This window comes from Solea senegalensis, linkage group LG14, assembly GCF_019176455.1.
Source record: "Solea senegalensis isolate Sse05_10M linkage group LG14, IFAPA_SoseM_1, whole genome shotgun sequence".
NCBI classification, from domain to species: Eukaryota; Metazoa; Chordata; class Actinopteri; order Pleuronectiformes; family Soleidae; genus Solea; species Solea senegalensis.
In genome coordinates, this window is record NC_058034.1 from 23,216,048 (window position 1) to 23,239,056 (window position 23,009).

The 23,009-nt window shown below is 44.0% G+C and overlaps 3 protein-coding genes across 3 annotated transcripts; 1 reads left to right on the top strand and 2 right to left on the bottom strand.

The window, feature by feature from the left end:
* Positions 1–441: 441 nt before the first annotated feature.
* On the bottom strand, positions 442–7,631 carry si:ch211-1a19.3. The gene is made up of 5 exons (XM_044044959.1): positions 7,204–7,631; positions 2,977–3,073; positions 1,707–1,860; positions 1,093–1,229; positions 442–912 (listed from the first exon to the last, which is right to left on the bottom strand). Coding segments are annotated over exons 1-5 (720 nt in total). The 5' UTR covers positions 7,534–7,631; the 3' UTR covers positions 442–910.
* Positions 7,632–7,689: 58 nt separating this feature from the next.
* On the top strand, positions 7,690–9,686 carry sid1 (secreted immunoglobulin domain 1). Its single transcript, XM_044044960.1, has 3 exons — positions 7,690–7,736; positions 8,748–8,889; positions 9,287–9,686. The coding sequence occupies exons 2-3, from the start codon at positions 8,838–8,840 to the stop codon at positions 9,622–9,624; spliced, it is 390 nt and encodes a 129-aa protein (XP_043900895.1). The 5' UTR covers positions 7,690–7,736; positions 8,748–8,837; the 3' UTR covers positions 9,625–9,686.
* A 3,690-nt stretch (positions 9,687–13,376) lies between these two features.
* Positions 13,377–22,707, bottom strand: si:ch73-60h1.1 (calcium/calmodulin-dependent protein kinase type IV). The gene is made up of 11 exons (XM_044044232.1): positions 22,073–22,707; positions 19,905–19,983; positions 19,772–19,834; positions 18,915–18,997; positions 18,769–18,841; positions 18,103–18,193; positions 17,649–17,723; positions 17,485–17,560; positions 17,240–17,366; positions 16,275–16,427; positions 13,377–15,812 (listed from the first exon to the last, which is right to left on the bottom strand). The coding sequence occupies exons 1-11, from the start codon at positions 22,177–22,179 to the stop codon at positions 15,303–15,305; spliced, it is 1,437 nt and encodes a 478-aa protein (XP_043900167.1). The 5' UTR covers positions 22,180–22,707; the 3' UTR covers positions 13,377–15,302.
* Between the last annotated feature and the right edge of the window lie 302 nt (positions 22,708–23,009).

The window sequence follows — 23,009 nt, forward strand, 5'->3', positions numbered from 1 at the left end:
CTCCCGTTTCTCTCGTCCACGCTAAAGCGAAACGTTGTGGTTTTCAAAATAAAGGTCTCAGTTTCTGTTCATCCATGCCAAAACAAAACATTGTGGTTTTCAAAATAAAAGTCTTTCCGTTCATCAACACAAACAAAACATCACAGTTTTAAATAATAAAAGCCTCAGTTTCTGTTCGTCCATGCTAAAATGAAACATTGCGGTTTTCAAAATAAAAGTCAGTTTTTGTTCATCTACGCTAAAACGAACCCTTGTGGTTTTCAAAATAAATGTCTCAGTTTCTGTTCATCCATGCCAAAACGAAACATTACTGCAAAAAATCAAAGTCTCAGTTTGTCCAAACCAGAACACAACCCCACAGTTTTCATAAAAATGTAGTCATCACGGTAATTAAGTCAATTAATTCAAATGTGACACAATGACTGTGGATTGACTCTGAGACACAATGGGCGGAGCTTTTTATTTGAATTCGGTTGAGATTTTTGACTAAGCCAGATTTTAAGGAGACTCGGCTTGTGATGGACAGTGAAGACGTGATAAACTCCTAAACTCTGATCCACGACTGAAACAGTAAAAACAGCAGCAGGCAACAGGAAGTACAACTACAACTACAGACCAGCAGCAGGAAGTGGGAGGTGTCAGCAGCAGGAAGCAGGAAGCAGGAACACTGATCTCTGTTGAGCGTTGAGGACACAGTGGTCAGAGTCGCTGACGGTCAGTGAATGTCTCAGCTGTTCCTTTTAAAGCAAATATTGTGTCTAATTAAACAGTGTGATGTCAGCGTCTCCATGGCCATCTGTTTGTTTTGTAGACAGGAAGCTTGTACAGCAGTCGTTAAGTCTGTCCAGGCTCCGCCTCCTTCCCTGGACCACAGTACATGCCGCCAAAAAGACGGGCTGTCGCGCTGAACTCCTGTAAACACACGCGCGCGTTAATATCACAACACTGTTTCACATGTACTGAGATACAGTTATTTGTTTACAGAGGTGAAAGTGTAAGTGTCAGCAAGATGATGGCGATGATGCGTTCAGGTGCTCTCTGTGATTCCTGTGGCTTCAGCTGTGAGTCACAGTCATGTGACGTGGTACTCACAGGTGAACAGGTGCAGAGCGCTGCAGACAAGCAGAGTCATAGCAGGAATACCAGCGAGCGGCGGGGCCGATGACTTCCTGTCAGCGGTGGATGAACTGTCCTCTGTTGGCGACGGCTCAGGAGATTTACACTTATGACTGTAACCACACAGAGAGTAAAGAACAACACGTAAACATGTGATTGAGCCTAAGCCCCGCCCTCAACCACAGATGAGCCGATCACAGTGATTATCATCTTCAGTCTGAGCTTCAGAGACAAACTTGACATATATGTCTCATATATAATAATAATGATGTTTACAATTCTAACTAGCTGTAGCTGATCATGAATAACTACTTTTATCAACAGTGACAAGCTCAATCTGGTTAGCACCTGAAGAAGCTCCGCTAAACACCCTTAAACAGAGAATCACACATACACCTACACATGCTAACTATGCAAGCTGACATCACAACGCTGTGTTCGCTTCAACTAACTACACAAGCTAGCATCAAAACACTGTGTTAGCTTCAAGCTACCTACACAAGCTCACATCACAACACCATTTTAGCTTAATTGCTTGTGTGAGTGAGTGAAGGGGGTGGGTCCAGGGGGCGTCTTGTGTGGACACTCACAGCAGTTTCTGCAGGTACTGCTGCTTGGACTCGCAGGCTTTGGTCTGGATCTGTGCTGCCGACATCTGGCTCTGCGCGGCATCCTTCAGACTGTAGCAGGACTGGGTCAGGTGGACGGCCTGGGTCAGGTTCTGCTCCAGGGTGTCGATGTGTTCTGAGGACAAACGATGACAGACAGACAGACAGACCTCAGGACAGATAAACATGTCAACTCCAAACTACGCCACCTGCTGGACAAGGCAAGTCAGTGATTTTTGGTCACTTCATTGTTTGAAATCCTTTGTTCAGAAGTTGTCCAACATAGCAACAGTTACTCAGGATGGTAACACTGTGTGTGTCTGTGTGTGTGAGAGACCACACCCTGTAGAAAATGTGTGGTTCAGGTCTGCAGCTGCTTTGACTTATAAGGTAACACCCAGTGTTATCACAGAGCCAAGTACTGATAGTTATGTTAGGAATGATCTCAGCTGCCAGACACACACACACACAGTATCACAGTTTGTTCTTTAACTTCATCAAATTTTCTTCATAAAATCCATTAGTTCCAAACTTTTTCAGCTCGGCTGATGTTCCGAGAGGAGAGGGGTGGAGTCAGGGTGGGCTGTTTATTGTGTTTTACAGATAGGAATAAGAATAATAATGATGATTTAGCAGAGTAAACACATGAGTGCTCTCATCATACAGGAACAATTGTTTCACAGCAGGAAATCACTGTTGTTTCCTCACATACTTTCATTATGACTTTAATGTTTAAGAAATAATAACATTTTAATGAGAGACTTTACTAAAATACTTTTTATTTTTATTTACCAACAGTTCATTCTTCATTCATAGATTATTTAGTTCAGAAAATGTAATGAAAAAAATGGAAAAGATTGAGTTTGAATGATTTTTTTCTCCTACTTCACCTCCTTTTTCCTTCTTTCCTTTCCTCACTTTCCCTCCATCATCCCTCCTTTCCTTTGTTCTTCATACACAGACATTCCTGATTCCATTTGTCATTTCCTTCCGTTCTTTGTGTGTTCCCTAGTTTCCTTTCCTTCAAAACATATTTTCTTCCTTTGTTTTTCTCTCCATCTCCTTGCTTCCATCTTTCTTTTATTTCAGCACTCCCTCCTTCTTCACTCTTTCACTGTAAATTACCATGACTGACAGGTCATCATGGTAACAGGGACCTGTGTGTGTGTGCAGATGTGTATACAGGTGTGTGTGTGTACAGGTGTGTGTAAAAGTGTATGTACAGGTGTGTGTACATGTGTGTGTTGGTTACCTTCCTTCAGGTCGAGCTGACTCGTCAAGTTGACCTCTTTCTCTCTCAGCTGCTCCACGTTCTCCTGCAGGACGCTGATGTTCATGTTTAGGATGACCTGTGAAACAAACACACTGATTTCAGTCCACTTCATGACAAACACATCGTTCGCTTTTTTTGTTTGTTTTTCAGTTTGTCTTCCCTCGTTCATCAAACTCGACTCGTCAGTGTCATGTAACAGGTCAAAGAGGTCACAGAAGAAGGTCAGAGGTTATGACGACCACTCGGGTGAGTCTAGTTTAGTTTCATCACCATGTTTCACTTTGAATGGGAAATTGACTTTTCTGATAAAGTCCAAACTCAGTTTGTCTGATGTAATTCCACTGACGTCCAGCAGAGAGTGCTGTGAGGAAACTTAGCCTCACATCCACTTTAAATCCACCAGAGAATAAGACAGTGATGTCAGACGTGTATATCACGTGATATTCAGCATCAGCATCAGCACCTGGAAAAGTTTTACAGACTGAATCAGACTTAAACTGACTGAACCAGACTGAACCAGGCTGAAGCAGACTAAACCAGACTTAACCAGGCTGAACCAGACTAAACCAGGCTTAACTATGCTTAACCAGACTGAACCAGGCTTAAATAGACTGAACCAGGCTGAATCAGGCTGAACCAGACTAAACCAGGCTAAACCAGGCTAAACCAGACTGAACCAGACCATTTCAGGCTAAAACAGATTGAACTCCGCTAAACCGAACTGGACCAGACCATTGCAGGTTGGACCAGACCTGTGCCAGGCTGTCAGCGCCGTAGAGCAGAAGCAGGAACGTGTTTCTGGAACATTCCTTTGTTCTAACGCAGCAGTTAAAGTTGGATCCGTGCTCTTAAAGGAACAGTCCAAACAAACTGGACTGATACAGCATTGATGTCAGCCACAGAATTCCTGGAATATCCTGGAATCCCTCTTACATTTCTCCAGGATTTACAAACAAACACTTTCAAACGTTTTCTGAAGGAGCCAGAACATCATGATGAAACAGTCCAGGTTCAGTCAATACCCTCCTCAAGGACCAGTGTCACTAAGAACAGGAATTTATAGGATCCTCAGTCTAACCTGAAGTCTCCTCAAGGACTTTTGCTAGCCTCAGTCTAACCTGGAGTCCCCTGAAGGATTCAGAGGAACCTCAGTCTAACCTGGAAGAACTTGCTATCTTCTGAAGAAAACCTGGAATATCTAAACCATCGAATCAGCTGATTGTTAATGATCAGTAGCTGATCTGTAACAGCTGCCGTGTGTGTGTGTGTGTGTGTGTGTCCACATACTTGTGATCATGTGTTGTTGGTAAAATATTTCTCTAGAACAAAAACAGATTTATTTCAAACGAGTCCAAACCTCTTAGAAAAAGTTTTTTTCCTAATGAACAAACACAATGTCACCATTGATGTTGGTGTTGTTGCCAGTGATGTTGTTGCCAGTGATGTTGTCAGTGGTGTTGTTGTCAGTGATGGTGTTGTCAGTGGTGTTGTTGTCAGTGTTGTTGTCAGTGGTGATGTCTTTGGTGTTGTCAGTGGTGATGTCATTGGTGTTGTCAGTGTTGTCAGTGTTGTCAGTGTTGATGTCAGTGTTGTTGATGTCAGTGTTGTTGCAGTCAGTGTCGAGTGTCAGTGCAGTGGTGATGTCAGTGTTGTTGTCAGTGAGTGAGTGTTGATGTCAGTGGTGTTGTCGGTGTTGTTGTCAGTGATGTTGTCAGTGGTGTTGTCAGTGGTGATGTCAGTGTGTGTGTCGAGTTGGTCAGTGGTGTTGTCAGTGGTGCTGTGTGATGTTGTCATGTTGTCCGATGATGTTGTCGTGTTGATGTCAGTGGTGTTGTCAGTGGTGATGTCAGTGTTGTTGTCAGTGATGTTGTCAGTGCAGTGAAGTTGTCAGTGGTGATGTCAGTGATGTTGTCATGTCAGTGATGTTGTCAGTGGTGATGTCAGTGAAGTTGTAAGTGTTGATGTCAGTGATGTTGTCAGTGGTGATGTCAGTGTTGTCAGTCAGGGTGGCCGCGGGTCCTTAAAAAGTCTTCAAAAGTCATAAATCAATTTTCCTAAAAATAAGGCCTTAAAAAGTATTAAATTGTCTTAAATTCAGATTGCATGGGTCTTAAATATTTGTGTCTCATGTCACCGCGAAAATGCGGGAAATCTGTTCTGTAGCTTATGCTGCATTGTCTGTGGTTGGGTCAGAGCGTCAGTGTTGCCAACTTGGCAACTTTCTCGCTAAATCTGGCGACTTTCCAAACCCTCCTGGCGACTTTTTTGTCAAAAGCGACTAGCGACAAATCTTGCGACTTGTTCTGGTGTTATTGGAGTCTTTTGCAGTCGACTGACGTGAACACGTATCACTCTGCAGTTTTTGTACTCAATGAGCAGCGGGTGCTGCCGTGAGCCCCTCCCCGTTCAAAAGCACTCACAGAGGCTCGCGCAGCAGTCCGTTCCAGCCTGCAGTCAGAGCAGAGAGAGTAGACACACACCACTCCGCGTCATTGCGCATGGCCGCAATGACTCAACCGTCATTTGTCATTTTACCATACTGTTCATTTTGAATAGACATCACTGTGTTTACTTAGAAATATTACTGTATATTTATTTGTATTTCCATCGTCCGTTTGGTCTTAAATTTCATTTAGAAGTGGTATTAAAAGGTCTTTAAAAGTATTACATTTAACTTGTTTATACCTGTAGACATCCTGGTCAGTGTTGTTGTCAGTGCTATTGTCAGTGGTGTCAGTGGTGTTGTCAGTGATGATGTTGTCAGTGCTATTGTCAGTGGTGTTGTCAGTGATGATGTTGTCGGTGTTGTTGTCTGATGTTGTTGTCAGATGTTGTTGTGTGTTGTCAGATGTTGTTGTCCTGTCAGTGATGTTGATGTTGTTATCTGGGTGTGATGTTGTTGTCAGTTGTTGTCATCGTGATGCGTGTTGTTGTGATGATGTTGTCAGTGATGATGATGTCAGTGATCTGCAGTGTCTGATGTCTGATGCTGTCAGTGTTGCTATCAGTGGGGTTGTTGTCAGTGGTGTTGTTGTCAGTGTTGCTGTCAGCGGTGTTGTCAGTGTTGCTGTCAATGATGTTGTTGTCAGTGGTGTTGTTGTCAGTGATGTTGTTGTCAGTGTTGCTGTCAGTGATGTTGTTACATTGTTACATCAGTGTTGTCGATGTCTCAGAGTCGTCGTAAAGTCGTCATAAAGTCTCACATTAGCTGCAAATATCACACGAGTTTCACAAGTTTCACAAAGAGCTTCAGGACTTAAGTGGTCGTCATGGAGACGCCACCTCTGCCCCAACAACAGGGTGAAGGTGGAACATCATTCCCAGCATTCACTGCTGCTGCAGCTGCTGCTGCTGCTGCTCTGAGGTCACATGACATTGACGGGCAGATTCAGAAAAGCTGGTCACATGAGGCGACAGTGACATCATCATGTCGCTCAGTAAATTTGAAATGTCTGACTTCCAGTTGAGTCGCTGTCATCACGACTTCTGTGGTCGTCGTGGTTACTATGATGTAAACATCTGCAGCTGATCAATAAGAACACATCAGGATCAATAAACCTCAGACTTTTACTAATCATTTGTCGAGTGTCAGCTGTTCTGGATCATATAACGTGTGGCCATGTTTGTTTAGGGCGTGTTAGGGAACACGCCCTAAAGAGAGAGAGTGTTGCCCTCTAAGGAAAAAGGAGGGAACACCAGCGAGGAAAGGAAGGAAGAGAGGAGTGGAGCAGAGGTGAAGGAGGAGGAATGAGTCAGTGAGTCAAGACAAACCACCAGAGGGAGGGAGAGAGAGGGTGAGAGAGGGTGAGGAGGGAGGAGGGTGAGAGATTCCCTCCAAGGAAAGAAGGAGGGAACACCAGCGTTGAGGAGAGAGGGAGAGAAGAGTGAAGGCAAACACTCAGATTTTCCAACCAACAACTGTGAAAATATGAAGCTGGAAAAAAAGTGAACACAGAAACACTGAAGTACTGCGGGGGTGGGGCAGAGGAGGAGGCGGAGTCACACTAGGTCAACCGGTATCTATTCATCAGACGTTTGAATTAAATAATGACATTTCTGTGAGGATGAGGGGGTGGAGCTTCACTAACAACATGAATGTGTTTTCAGTTTCAGTTCAAAAGAAACTAAGAATCACTTCTGACCATAAATGAACATAATCAGCTGATCTGTAACCATCAATAATATGAAGTTTGTTTTCAGACTCACGCTGTCATGGCGACACTCCTCCAGCGAGCCGTTGGCGGCGTGTAGTTGTCCGAGCAGCAGCAGGTTCTTCGCTGCCAGACGCTCCTGCTTGTCACGCTCCTCCTCCACCTTCTCCTCCAGAGCCACACGGTCTTTCCCCCACACCACCCTGGCTCCCTCCATCTTCTCCTTCGTGTCCTGAAGCTCCGCCCTACACTGAGCCGAGCTCTTCAGGTCGGGAGACGTCGCCCACACCACGATCACCACCAGAGACACGATGGACCAGATGGCCAGCAGAGCCAGGGCCACGTTCTTGGCCTTCTGTGAGGACTTGGAGGGGGCGGCAGCCATGACGGTCACCTGAGCACGAGGAGGATGAAGAGGATGAAGATGAAGACGAGCTGAGGAGCGAGCAGCTACTCACAGAAGATCTCAGGTCACACTGAGCTGGACTTTCCTTCCACACAGGAACGCAGGGAGGAGGAGGCAGGAGGGAAACCCAGAGCCACACCCCCTCCTCCCCCAACCACACCCATCTCCTCCCCCTGATGTCGGTGAGAGAGGACAGGGCAATCAACAGGAAAGACTCCAGTACACACACACACATTAATTTAACTTTACATGTTAAGTGTGTGTGTGTGTGTGTGTGTGCGTGTGTGCATGTGTGTGTGAGAGAGAGAGTGAGAGAGACTCTGAGGTTTCTGTGTAAACAGAAACTATTTGGATGTTTGTTTTTTTTGGTGAAGGACAAGTTAATGAGAAACGAAACTGACAGTTACAGTCACACACATGCACACGCACACAAACACACACACACACACACACACACACTCACATTAACACACAGTCACACACTCTCATAACACACACACACACACATTCTCACATTAATACACACACACACACTCTCATCAACTCACACACACACATTCTCACATTAATACACACAGTCACACACTCTCATCAACACACATTCTCACATTAATACACACACACTCACACACACATCAGAAACAGAAGAGTCAACAGCAGCTCAGTGTTTCCTGACCGTTGGCCAGCTGTTGGCACACAGCTGGCAAAGACTCCACCCCTGCCATGACAGACTCCACCCATTTCTCTCATATGTGCTGTGATTGGATCAGAAAAGGTTCAGGGGTGGGTCTTCTCTCTGGAAAAACAGCATCTCTATAAATAAAAGTGTGTGAGACTGAAGCAGTGAGTCACACAGGGTTAGACTCGGCCCCCCACCACTCACACATACACACACATACTGTCAGGGAGGAGGAGTTTCACCAGCTCTGGATATGTTAATGAATTACTGAGGGAATAATAAACACACAGTAAACACATGGATCTAATTTTACATTAAATGGAAAAAATTTGACTAATTACATTTACAGATGAATCAGCAACATATTCATGTTCCTGGGTTTAACACTGGACTTTAATATTCATATTCCTGGGTTTAACTCCGGACTTTAATATTAATGTTCCTGGGTTTAATCTTGGGGTTATAATTCTTAAGATTAATATTAAATGTCTCCTCACCTATTATTGATCCACAGGTCAGGGATCAGACTCATGATGATGTCACATGTGTGGGCGTGTCCTGCCGCGTTAAATGATGAGCAGTAAAGTCTTCCCATTCAGTTGTGATGGAGCGAGTGTTGATGTCCTCTGTCCTCGTCCTCATCTCTTTCTGCACTGGTGAGTCTGAGGCTTTTATTCTGAAAATCTCATCTGACTTTTTACTACTTTTAATTTGATAACTAAAATAATTTCATGAATTTTGTAAATAAGTAAAATTCAAGTCAAAGACAAACAGGCAATGTTCACTTCTGTTTTTATTCTCATGATTTTACTAGTTTAGTTTAGTTTTTTATAAATAATAAATCTAAAATGCTATCAATGAATAAAATGCAGTATAAAGGTAAATATTATATATATTTATAAATATATGTGCATATATTTAATTTTAATATAAGTAAATCATGTATGAATGTAAAGATTCTCCACTTTATGAACACATGAAAAGTTTTCAAGTTGATCCTAGTTTTGTGACTTTTTCAGTTTACATTGATTTATATTTTACATTGTGTTCAAGGGTTTGATGGGCGGAGCCAAGCTGCAGCGCTGTCTCCGCCCACTGTCCAGGTTAAAGTCGGGGATAACATCACACTGCAGTGCCCCCTGCTGGTCAACGCCTCCTCCTCTGTCAGCTGGTACAGGAAGTGGTCAGGGCGTCGCCCTCAGCTCCTCCTCACTGTGGCCACGCCCACCAACAGCTCTGACGTTACACACAGCGCTAGAGTGTTGGTGGCAGCAGATGGATCTCTGCGGCTGCGTCGTGTTGACTTCAGTGACTCAGCCGTTTATTACTGCGCCGTCAATGATGACTCATTGAAAATGATGTCAAAGCTCAGATCACCTGGTCGTCACTGAAGATCAACTGTTGTTTTGTTACACTGTTTCATCAAATAAACATCATGTTTATTTATAATCATTATAATGTTTAAACTGAGTCTTTACACAGCTACATTAGCATCATGACCAGTTGGCAGCAGGTACGTTAGCATCATGACCATTCAGCAGCAGCTTCATTAGCATCATGACCAGTTAGCAGCTGCTATGTTAGCATCATGACCAGTCAGCAGCAGCTACGTTTGCATCATGAACAGTTAGCAGCTGCTACGTTATCATCATGACCAGTCAGCAGCAGCTGCTTTGGCATCATGACCAGTTAGCAGCAGCTACATTAGCATCATCACCAGTTATCAGCAGCTATATTAGCATCATGACCAGTTAGCAGCAGCTACATTAGCATCATAACCAGATAGCAGCAGCTACATGAGCATCATGACCAGTTACTAGCGGCTACATTAGCATCATGACAAGTCAGCAGCTGCTACGTGAGCATCATGACCAGTCAGCAGCAGCCATTAGCATCATGACCAGTCAGCAGCAGCTACGTCACTATCATGACCAGTTAGCAGCTGCTATGTGAGCATCATGACCAATCAGCAGCAGTTACATTAGCATCATGACCAGTCAGCAGCTGCTATATTAGCATCACGACATTAGCAGCAGCTACATTAGGAACGTGACCTGTCAGCAACAGCTATATTAGCCTTGTTTCTAAGCTTGCAGCTAACTTGGACAAAAATGTTTGTTAACTTTGGTACAATTACCCTGAATAATAATATAATTATCTTCCACTAGGGGCAGTGTTTAACCAGAAAATCTCATAATTTTCATTGAAATGTTCACAAAGTTTGAAATAAAACAATTTAAAGTCAACCATGTGAACATTCATTTGAAAAGCAGTTATTTACATATAATTAATTTTAATTTCATTAATTTAATATAACATTTATTTAAATGTAAATTTAAATTTAAAATTAATTAAATTTTATTATTAATAACAATGTTTGTGTGATGAAGAGTTCAATAGAACATGGAACATAGAACATCAACAGTTTCCTGTTTTTGTGTCGATCCGTTTGTCAGTTAGTTTTTCTGGTTCAGCAGTTTCTCGTTTCCAAGGTAACCTGTCCTCACACACGTGTGTCTGTAACTGCTGGAGACGACCTCAGTCTTCATGATGAAGACAACGCTGACCTTCATCGTCCTGCTGGGGTGAGAACAACAACTGTTGCTGTTTATTTGTTTGGAGTTTGTTGTTTTTAGTTTGTGTGTCTGTTTGTTTATAGTTTGTTTGTTGTTTTGAGTTTGTGTGCCTGTTTGTTTGTGTGTTTGTTTGTTGTTTTTAGTTTGTGTTTGTAATTTTTGTTTTTAGTTTTTGTTTGTAATTTGTTTGTGTGTTTGTTGTTTTGAGTCTGTGTTTGTTTGTTTGTAGTTTTGTGTGTTTTTGTTGTCTGATCAGTGTGTCCTCTGCAGATGTGGACGTGTGTGGACATTTGTCTCGTTCAGTGAAGGGATTCATCTGCTGGTCCTCGCTGATGAAGATCATCATCATCACAGCAACAACAACAAAAGAACAACAACAGGCAGGTTCCTCGTCATATTTACATGTTTATGATTTTGATAATCAATAATCATGAAGTGAATCGCAGTCCTCATCCGTTCATCTGTTTCATCATCTTTCATTTAAATCACTGTTTTCTTTAAAGGTCAGAGGTGACCTGTGCTGAGAGCGCCCCCTGCTGTTCATCTCACTGTTAAACTGAAGTTTGTAAACCACTCACTCTCCCACACCAAAGTCCATAGAGAAAATCAGGAGTTGTTGATTCACTGCTGCCTCCATCACTGAGTTCAAATGTCTTATTTTAAAGGGGACATATTATGCAAAATCAACTTTTTAACCATTTTAATACTTATATTTGGGACTCTGGAGGCCCTACCAGTCGCCAAAGTGTGGAAAAAGAATACTCAGTCATGTTTTCGTGGTGTAATTATAGGCGATAAAACACTCAATGTTGAATTCCCTGCAATTATGGTGGCAATTCACCGCGTTACCACCCCACCAGTAAGTTTACCTCGAGAGCTCCACCTTAGCTCCACCTTGTCCCTATAAAATGCGAGAGTGCAGGCGAGGGAGGAAGAGCGGTATTATGTCAACGCGTGTGCTGTTGGTGGCTACACAGTGGAGCACAGTGTTTTACACAAACTTCCAGCCTCAGAGGATTTTATATATGAAGCTAATGTGCCGGATAAAGTCAGCAAACGTGTGTTTGTGTGTTCGCACCACTTCGCATCAGACTGCGGCCAGCGGTCGCTGTATTTAGTCAGCGAGAGTATTTCACCGACGTACAAACACACACATTGTTAAGAAAAGGTCACACAGAGCTCATAACTGACCATTCTGACACGTCCTAAATAAAAATATTTGTTCAGTACGTCCTCCATGACCGGAGCACAAACTCTGATACAGTCACGTACAGTGGCAGTTTATGCAGCTCGCCGCTCGCCGCTGGCAATCAGGCAAGTTTTTAACTGATTTACAGTTTGCAGTGTTTGGCTCGATCCTTATGTAGGACGTCTCTTCCTGTGACGGCACTCTCGCTGTTTTCCGTGCACGCTGCCATGTTGATATTGTCAGAGAACTAGTGGAGGGAGGGGGAGAGGAATGGAGAGGGAACAGGAGCTGAGCGAGTGAGCGCTGTAAAAAGGATCAGAAACCCCCTGGAAGAAGTGGGTGTGTGTTTGCCTGTGTCTCATTTGCATATAAAGGGACCGTGCACAAAACCGAGCGTTCTGAAAGGGGCGGGTTTAGCAGGGTTATTGAACTGCTATGATGCTTCATCCTTATGGTATTTTGACCAAAGCATGTCACTGACATGTTCATTAGGACACCAGGGAACTATTTTAACTTGAGGAAATAGGGCATAATATGTCTCCTTTAATGAATTCAGCTTTTGAAATATTTCATTTAGACTTAACTCAGTGACACAAAGTGACCACACGAGGCAGCAGAGGACCAGCAGCTCCTGTGTCCCTGCCAGCTAAAATCCCTGATTTTCTTTATGGACTTTGTTGTGGGAGAGTGCTTCTGTCTGTCTGTCTGTCTAACAGTGAGATAAAGACGTGATCATGATGTAGATATCAGAGACTTTTGTTCAGCCATATTTTCACTGAGAGTGAGTGTCTGAGTCTCAGCAGCAGGGGGCACTCACAGCACAGTTAGTGTCAGGACATTACACAGCCACACCTGAAAAACCTCAACTGTCCCTTTAAGTAAATGTGTGTCTGGCTCCGCCCTCAGGTGACCCGTCTGTCCACCTTTTCTCGACCGTTCCTTCATCTCAGGATTCAAACTCTCAGCTGCTCGTGTGTCTCGTCTCAGGATTGGCGCGTCCTCTGCAGGACGTCCTGTGGTGGGTGGACGACACACTGGTGACATCAGCAGACACACACATGTCACTGATGAGGTCAGAGGAGGGCGGAGCCTACAGTGCCGTCTCAGTGTGGGAGGTGTCAGCAGCAGACTGTAGGTCCACGTACTGGTGTGGGACAGTGGTGGACGGACACGTCCACAGACAGAGGTGGACGACCTCTGTGGACTCTGACAACGATGACTGCCATGTTTTAATCTGAAGCTTGTTTGACGATGGTACCCCCTGCTGTTTCATGAACATTGATTCATATTTGTGTGAATAAAGCATGTTCAGAGCGACGTCGTCATGTTTTACACTTACAGTGAGCGTTTTGCAGCTGACCACCAGGGGGCGACTGAGTCAGGAGCAGAGAACACAGATCAGTTCAGTTTTAATGTGATTTCAACAGAAATTAAATAATAACATGCAGTTGTTTTTCTATCTTTACACATTTTTTACTATCAAACACAAAACAAACAAAGCCATTAGCCCCGCCCACGTCTCTCAGGACCATAAATAGAGCCAAAATATTCATGTTTGTACAGAAGATTATAGATTTAAATCAAACAGAACAAACCATAGACCTGATCTGTCACTACCACTTATCCACCAGCAGAGGGCGCTATGTGTGTGTGTTCCAAGGTCTGTAAAGAGTCAAAGGTTGTTTTCCTGAACCAGAACCAGGACTGAACCACAAACAGGAAGCAGCAGTCGATAAAAACCACCACCAGTACACAGCTGCTTCATTAGCCATCATTAGCATTAAAGACTCCGCCCACAGCCAGGTTTTAAAGTCGTCAGTAAAGGTGCGTTCACACTTTTTTTTACAAGTGACGGGAATTTAGTTGTTTACAATTTAGTTAGCTTAGCATTAGCCTCAGAAGAATAGATAGCATGGCATTAGCCCACGGGACCGTAGTCAGCTTAGCATTAGCATCTGGACAGAGAGCAGACGCCAGTACAGTGATGTGAATAATTATCTCACGTTCAGTGTGAACGCATCATCACGTGACTGAGTCATGTGACTGAGGTGGAAGCTCTCGTACTCAGAGGTAGAAGGTGTGGCCTCACATCTGAAGATCACCTGTTTACAAGTTAAAGGTCAGATCTAAGATTTCCAGTGTTTGACGTTGTGGACGCGTGTCTCAGTCAGGTGGACGTGTGTCTCAGATGGACACGTGTCTCAGTCAGATGGACGTGTGTCTCAGGTGAAGACGTCAGTCTCAAATTAAAGTGTACAATGTAAAGAGTGCTGCCATTTACTAGAAGCTCACGGATACAACACGCTGACTCAGCGGGAGACTACACACAGAGTTAACTAACCCTAACTTATCAGGTTAACTAACCCTAATCCTGATGCATTAGGGTTAACTAACCCTCACCAGTTAACTCCAGATGACTGCACTAACCCTGTCATCAGGAGAGTAGAAAGAATAAAAAAGTTCCTTTGTCTTTCACTCATCAGCTGAGCTTTGTCTCCTCGTCCTTCACATGTCCACATGTCCCACTTTACCAGTATCTCATAAAAATACAATCACTGAAGAAGACTGTCTCTTTTTGTCCCACATCAGAGGGGACAGAAGTGTCCACCAGGTGGAGCCAGTTCAGTAAACAAAGATGTTATTTAAAAATCAACAAACGTAGAAAATCATGAAAATGTTTTTCTCACCAACATTCACTGATTTATGTTAAAGAGTCACAAGGGGGCGCTGCAGTGATAATGTCTGTGTGTGTGTGTGTGTACTTTTATTATTATTGTTTGCTGTTGAATGAAGGTGATGAAGCTGCAGCTTCCTGTCAGGTCACATGACCACATGACAGAGGAAACACACGACATCAGCCGATAAGCACTGTCACTAGTTAGCCTCGTTAGCTTAGCTTCTGAAAAACGCGGAATCACAAGTAGACGTGAAAGAACAAAAGATTTGGTTAGTTTCAGTTAAATGTCTGTTACCATGGTAACAGCAGATGTGTTGAAACCAGTGATACTTCAGTAAAATGGCCGCCAAATCTCCAACTCCTCCCACTGCTCTGTCATTATGCTAACATGCTAAACTGTAACATGGTTAATGAATGAGTACAAGCTCAGTGGCTCCATCTGCAGGTTCTGTTAGCATGCTTTGTTAGCACATGTGAGACAAACAACCTAAAAACCTGCAGCTCAGCTGTTAGCATGCTAACAACAGCTGATGCTACAGGTGGAACAAACACGTTAGTTTAAGATGTTTACGTGAAAAGTTAAATGTTTTTTTTCATTCAAACCGAGGCTCTCTGTTTGTCAGGTGATCACTGACAGTGGGCCATCTTACTGGCCGGCTCCGCCCCTGGTGTGAAGCCATTACTGAGGCTGTTTGGACTGGGGGGCGTGGCCAGCACAGGTGTGGCTTCACGCCTGGAGGAGGGCTCGACGACTGAGTGACTCTTTTGCGGCAGTCGGGGCTGAAGCGGCTTCTCTATGGGGACGACGGACACCTGACGCAAACCCTCAGCTCGCAGTGGAGGTCTGGTGGGGGCGGGGCCTGTGGGGGCGGTGTCAGAGGTCAGGGCTTTAAGGCTGCGTGGAGAGGAGGGGCTGAGGACGCTCTGGTCATCGGGCTTTGATTCATCGTTCTGTGATGGATTATCAGAGGGCGGGGCCTCTTTATCTGATAGGGAGGAACCTGTAGACTCATGAGGCGGGTCTTGCTGCATGCTGCTCTGCCTGGAAGCTCCTGAGCCTGGAATCTCACAGCTGTCGGTGCGACGCCGCGAGCCTTCATGCATCCGACTGGTGGCAACGACGGCCTTCATGGCAGCCTGTACACACACACATACACAAAACAGAAACAGTAGTAAACTAGTAGTAGTAGTAGTAATAGTGTCAGTAGTAGTAATAGTAGTAGTAGTAGTGATAGTAATAGTAGTGATAGTAGTAGTAGTAGTAGTAGTAATAATAGTTATAGTAGTAGTAGTAGTGATAGTAGTAGTAGTAGTGATACTAATAGTAGTAGTAGTAGTGATAGTAGTAGTAATAGTAGTAATATTAGTAGTTGTGATAGTAGTAGTAGTAATAGTAGTAGTGATAGTAGTAGTAGTAGTGGTAGTAGTAGTAGTAGCAGCAGTAGTAGTAGCAATAGTAGTGATAGTAGTAGTAGTAGTAGTAATAATAGTAGTAATAGTAGTAGTAGTAGTAGTGTAGTAGTAGTAGTAATAGTAATAGTAGTTGTAGTTGTAGTTGTTCTGACAACTAGCGTAGCTTGTAGTGTAGCTTGTTTGGACCTTGAGCTTCCGTCGTGCGTTGAATTCCTGAAGTTTCCTCTGTGCCGTGTCCATGTGAGAGAAACGTGCTGCTTTACCCAGAACCCACGGGTGCTGCAGAGCCTCACGCACACTCAGACGCTTCAGAGGGTCCAGGACAATCAGCTTACTGACCTGAGACACAGAAGAAGAAGGCAGGACAGACCACAGGTCAACACAGGTCAACACAGGACAGAAGACAGGTCAACACAGGACAGACCAAAGGTCAACACAGGTCAACACAGGACAGAAGAAAGTTCAGCACAGGTCAACACAGGACAGCACAGGTCAACACAGGACAGACCACAGGTCAAACACAGGTCAGCAGGGACAGAGACAGGACAACACTAGACAGACCAAGGACAACACAGGTCAACACAGGACAGAAGACAGGACAACACAGGACAGACCACAGGTCAACACAGGTCAACACAAGTCAACACAGATCAGCACAGGACAGAAGACAGTTCAACACAGGACAGACCACAGGTCAACACAGGACAGACTCAGCACAGGTCATCAGCACGGGACAGAAGATAGGACAACACAGGACAGAACACAGGACAACACAGGTTAACACAGGTCAACACAGGACAGAAGACAGGACAACACAGGACAGAAGACAGGACAACACAGGACAGACCACAGGTCAATACAGGTCAACACAGGACAGAAGACAGGTCAACACCTGCTGGTCACCATCTTCATGACACTCAAAACAAACACCAGCTGTGAATAGATGAACTACATGAAGTGTGTTTCACTCAACACTAGGTGGCGACATGTGGTTCTTGTTTGACTTATGTCACAGACCAAAACAACTTTAGCTGGTGGCTAGTTGTTAGCATGTTGATGACATCAAACAAAGAGAACGTGTCCCTTAAAAGTGAAGCTTTTATTCTGAAATGCACACGCGGTGGTGATGTGAGAACTGTGGGGTGACTCACTAAGTCTTTGGCGTTGAGTGAGACGTCGTCCCACCACGGAGACACAAACTCGTAGTCACAGTTGAGGATGCGAGTGTACATGTACTGGTCTCCTCTGGGGTCAAAGAACGGCTCGAAGCCACACAGTCTGACAACAGGAAGTAGATCAGTCACAGTGTCACAATAAAAGCATGTTTAAACACGTCTCAATTTATCATGTTTATATTCATCTTTCCACAATGTGTGTGTGTATGTGTGTGACTCACAGGATGTACAGGATGACGCCCACTGACCACATGTCCACCTCAGGACCGTAGGCGTTGCCTCTTAAAATCTCTGGAGCTGCAGACAGAAAACAGAAAGCATGGTCAGTGTAAAATCCCACAGAGCAGCAGGTCCTTAAACACATCACTGCTGTGTCCACACTGACCACAGTAACCTGGTGTCCCACACACTGTCTTCATGGTCACCTGGTCATCGATGATCTTTGAAAGACCAAAGTCAGCTGAAAGACAGAAACATCATCACTGAAGACAAGGAGGACACTGTGTCTCTGTGTGTCTGTCCCTGGACAAGGAGGACACTGTGTCTCTGTGTGTCTGTCCCTGGACAAGGAGGACACTGTGTCTCTGTGTGTCTGTCCCTGGACAAGGAGGACACTGTGTCTCTGTGTGTCTTTCCCTGGACAAGGAGGACACTGTGTCTCTGTATCAGCAGTTTTAAAGGAACACTTCATATTGATGTTAATATCATTGTCTGCTGACATATAAACATCATTTATAACATCACGGCATGGTCGTCGTAGTCGTCGTGGTCATGGTCGTTGTCATCATGGTTGTTGCCGTCATGGTTGTTGTGGTCGTGGTCATGGTCGTTGTTCTCACCTATCTTGAGTGGAGCGTCCAGTGACAGGTCAGCGTACAGAAGGTTCTCTGGTTTCAGGTCACGATGAACCACACCGTTCTCATGTAAGTACTGAAACACACACACACACACACATTCATAGTGACAGAGAGAAACAGGCGTATGTTTTTCTGAGTTAAATGTAGGCCAGTGTGTGTGTGTGTGTGTGTCTTAATCCACTCTGGTTTTAATCTCTCCAGCATCAGGATGAAAGCTGTTGTTACATAAGAGACATGACCCACATCACCTGAACTAACCACAGTAACTGAACTAACCAGAGTAAATAACCACAGTAATTGAACTAACCAGAGTAACTGAAATAACCACAGTAACTAACCACAGTAACTGAAATAACCAGAGTAACTAACCACAGTAACTGAACTAACCAGAGTAAATAACCACAGTAACCGAACTAACCAGAGTAACTAACCACAGGAACTGAAATAACCACAGTAACTAACCACAATGACTGAACTAACTAGAGTAACTAACCACATGAACGGAACTAACCAGAGTAAAAAAACACTGTAACCGAATTAACCAGAGTAACTAACCACAGGAACTGAACTAACCACAGTAACTAACCAGAGTGTTAGTAATACTCAGTGCTGTATTTTCCTCACAGTCAGTGAATGCATCGTTCTTACCGCCACAGCCTCCAGTATTTGTTTGATGACATGAGCAGCGTCTCTCTCACTGTAGTAACCTCGCTCCACGATCCTGAACACACACACACACAGGTTAGACACACACCTGTATGTGTGCGTGTGTGTGTGTGTGTGTGTGTGTGTACCTGTCAAACAGTTCTCCTCCAGTCACAAGCTCCAGAACCAGAGCTATGTCTGTGTCCGTCTCAAAGATCTCCTTCAACTGAATCTGAACCACAGTCACAGGTTATCACTGATAACATCACTGATGAAATCACAGTGATGATGATGACAATGATTAAGTGATTACTAGCTTAATATTGTCATTGATCACTAGGTTAACTACTGTCATCAATGACTAAGTTAACAGCTGTCTTTGGTTATCAGGTTAACTGATAACTAGGTTACTATTGTCATTGATGAATAGGTTAACAACTGTCATTTGTTACCAGGTAACTTGATAACTAGATTACTCCTGCAATCGATTACTAGTTTGACTACTGTCATTGATTACCTGGTTAACTGATTGCAAGGTTACTGTTGTCATTGATTACCAGGATAACTGATTACCAGGTTAACAACTGTCATTGATTGCCAAGTTAACTGATTGCTAGGTTACTATTGTCATCGATTAATATATTAACTACTGTCATCAATGACTAAGTTAACAGCTGTCTTTGGTTACCAGGTTAACTGATTACTTGGTTAACTACTATCATCGATTACAAAGGTAACTTATTACTTGGTTTCTATTGTCATTGATTACCAGGTAAACTGATTACTGGGTTACTATTGTCATTGACTACTAGGTTAACTACTGACATTAATTACCAGGTTAACTTATCACTAGGTTTAAAACTGTAATTGATTACCAGGTTAACGGATTACAAGGTTGCTATTGTCATTGATTACTAGGTTAATATTGTCATTGATTACTAGGTTAACAACTGCCATTGATTACCAGGTTAACTGATTACTAGGTTAACTGTTGTCACAGACGTACAATGTTTGGGTGGGACAGACGCAGCAGTACTCCGATCTCTGTACGAACAATCTTCTTGTCGATCTGAAGAAGAAGAAACACCATGAGAGTATGACCTTTGACTTCTGACCTTTGACCTCTGTGTGTGACTCACCGTTTTCTTGAGAACTTTGACAGCGAACGGTTTCTCAGTCTGTTTCTCTTCACAGCGATACACAACTGATGTCGCTCCTCTGAGAAGACACACACACATAGTGTTAACACACACACACACACAGAGTTAACACATACAGAGTGTTAACACACACACACACACACACACAGAGTTACCATGATGTGTGTTGGGACAGATGGAGGAAACAGATCCCCCCACACACACACACACATATACAGAGCACTCATTGGTCTCCATGGTAACAGGTCACCTGGTAACCAGGCTGGTGCCTCTGAATTTGCCACTGACATCATGTTTCTTTAAGCTGTTGTTGTTTGTTGTTGTTTACAAAATAGCAACAAAGGTGTTGAATCACAAACCACTCACTCTCCCACACCAAAGTCCATAGAGAAAATCAGTGATTTTAACATCACACACACAGGGGTTGTTGATCCACTGCTGCCTCCATCACTGAGTTCAAATGTCTTATTTTGTCACGTCAGTGTTTGAAATCCTTTGTTCAGATTGACCTCAGTGAAACAAAGTGACCACACGAGGCAGCAGAGGACCAGCAGCTCCTGTGTCCCCGCAGCTAAAATCACTGATTTTCTCTATGGACTTTGGTGTGGGAGAGTGAGGGGTTATGAAGTAGATAAAGAGCAGCAGATGTCACTACACATGAGGTGTACCTAATAAAGTGGCTACAGATCTTTGCATTACATTTACACAGATTTACTTTTATCTGTTTTGTTCTAGTTTTAAATTTAAAATCTTTTATTTGTTTTTTTTTAATTTAACTAAAACTTTATTTTTTACTGAAAATGACTTCACTGTCACAGTCCTGGTCTCAGTTCCAGTTCTGGTCTCACTGTCAAAGTCCTGGTCTCAGTTCCAGTTGTGGTCTCAGTGTCACAGTCCTGGTCTCAGTGTCATAGTCCTGGTCTCACAGTTACAGTCCTGGTCTCAGTTTCATAGTCCTGGTCTAACTGAGTCCTGGCCTCACTGAGTCCTGGTCTCACTGTGACAGTCCCGGTCTCACTGTGACAGTCCCGGTCTCACTGTGACAGTCATGGTCTCAGTTTCAGTCCTGGTCTCACTGAGTCTTGGTCTCACTGAGTTCTGGTCTCAGTGTCACAGACCTGGTCTCAGTGTCATAGTCCTGGTCTCACTGTTACAGTCCTGGTCTCACTTTCACAGTCCTGGTCTCCGTGTCACAATTCTTGTCTTAGTTCCAGTCCTGGTCTGTTCCAGTCCTGGTCTTAGTTCCAGTCCTGGACTCAGTTCCAGTCCTGGACTCAGTTCCAGTAAAGCTGTCATATGTAACTTTTACCTCCACACCGGTCCCCAGTGTTTTTGTGCCTGCGGAGACACAAAGGGACATGTTTGATGTCTCCTGACGTAAAACATGTCTCTCTGTGTCTGTGGAGACAGAGGAACACAGAGGGGACATGTTCCATATCTCCTGACGTAAAGTAAAACTGAACGTCACAGTCGTATTTTCAGCGTCCATCTGGAGAAACAGTACATTTGTCATGTGACTTCCTGAAGTAAAATGGAAACATCAACTCGGAAATTCCAACTTCCAGACAGAACTGGAACACACCATAAAGATGCAGTCTGTGATTTTTGTCACTATTGTTCTGTAACTTTATTTGTTCACTGCATGTGAACACAGACGTGACTGAGGGAGCGTGTGTGTGATACAGCAGTAAAGCCGGGCGGGCGGAGACAAACCTGTCTTCACTCGCCTGTCTCTACCACCTCAATGTTTGTCTGACATCAAACTAATCACAAAGTTACATACTGCAGCTTTAAGACATTATTGATTTTTTAAAATCATAACGAGGAGATCATCAAAGACCGACTCTAGATATGGATCTGGAGCTGGATCACCATCAACATCTAGTCATTTCCTCATAATCTCAATCCAAACATTTAATCCAAATCATCCTGTAGTTTATTTACAGTGCTCCTCAAACACAAACAAACAAACAGCAGCAGAAGTTCAGATTTAAATCTGTTTTAAATGTAAATAAAATTATTCATCATTATATTTTATAATCTGACCACTTTATTAGGTACACTGTGTGTGTGTGTGTGTGTGTGTGTGTGTGCGTGTGTGTGTGCCTGTGTGTGTGTGTTTGTGTGTGTGATCATGTGGTCCAGACCGGCCCAGTTCGGAGCTCAGGTTGTAGAACTCCTCCACCGTCCCGTCCCGCCTTGACCCCTCCACCCAGAACTCGACTGGATCAGAACCAGGCCGGGACGTCGGCATGATGTCAGCAGAACTGTCCCCAAAACCAGACCAGCACCACAACCAGGACTAGTCCACAAAACACACCAGGAGCAGTACCAGGACCGGTTCAGACGGGGTCATGTGAGACCCGCCCAGGAGCAGGATCGGAGTAATCCAGAACAGATCTCAGATGTAAACCCGGATTATCGCAGTGGAGGTTGGATGATTCATGATCCTGATCGCCTTTAATCCAGGATCAGGACCGATGATGGACAAACAAAACCAGACCAAACCTCCAAAGATGCTCCGGGTCCAGATGTGTCGCAGCTTCAGTCCATCATCATCATCATCATCATCGTCCCGGGTTTTAATCGTTTCTCCGTGTTTTTACCGTTACAAACGGACAGTCCGTGTCTCCGGACTCTCGATCAACGTCCAGGCCGGAGATCAGGACCGGAGCCCGGCTGCAGGAGGAGCAGGATTCCCGGCGGGCGGGGTATTATGTTCTGGTTCTCGGGCAGAACTGATCCAGATCCAGATGTATGCTGGATTCGCTGCTGCTGCTGCTGTAATCTCACAGCCCCGCCCCTTCACCCAGAGAACCAATCACAGCACTGCACAGAGCCGAGCTGCGCTGTGATTGGACGAGCTGTCTGTGAGCGAGTGCGTCTGAGCAGCAGTAACCTACACACACTCACACACAAGCAGGGAATCAAACCCGCAATCTGAAGAATATCATGTGATCATGTGACATGTTTGTTTATGTTTCATATGAAAACCACAGTCAAATGTGTTTATATACACACATTATATGTACTGTATATATGTGTATATAGTTATATATACTGTTTATATGTATAGACATGATC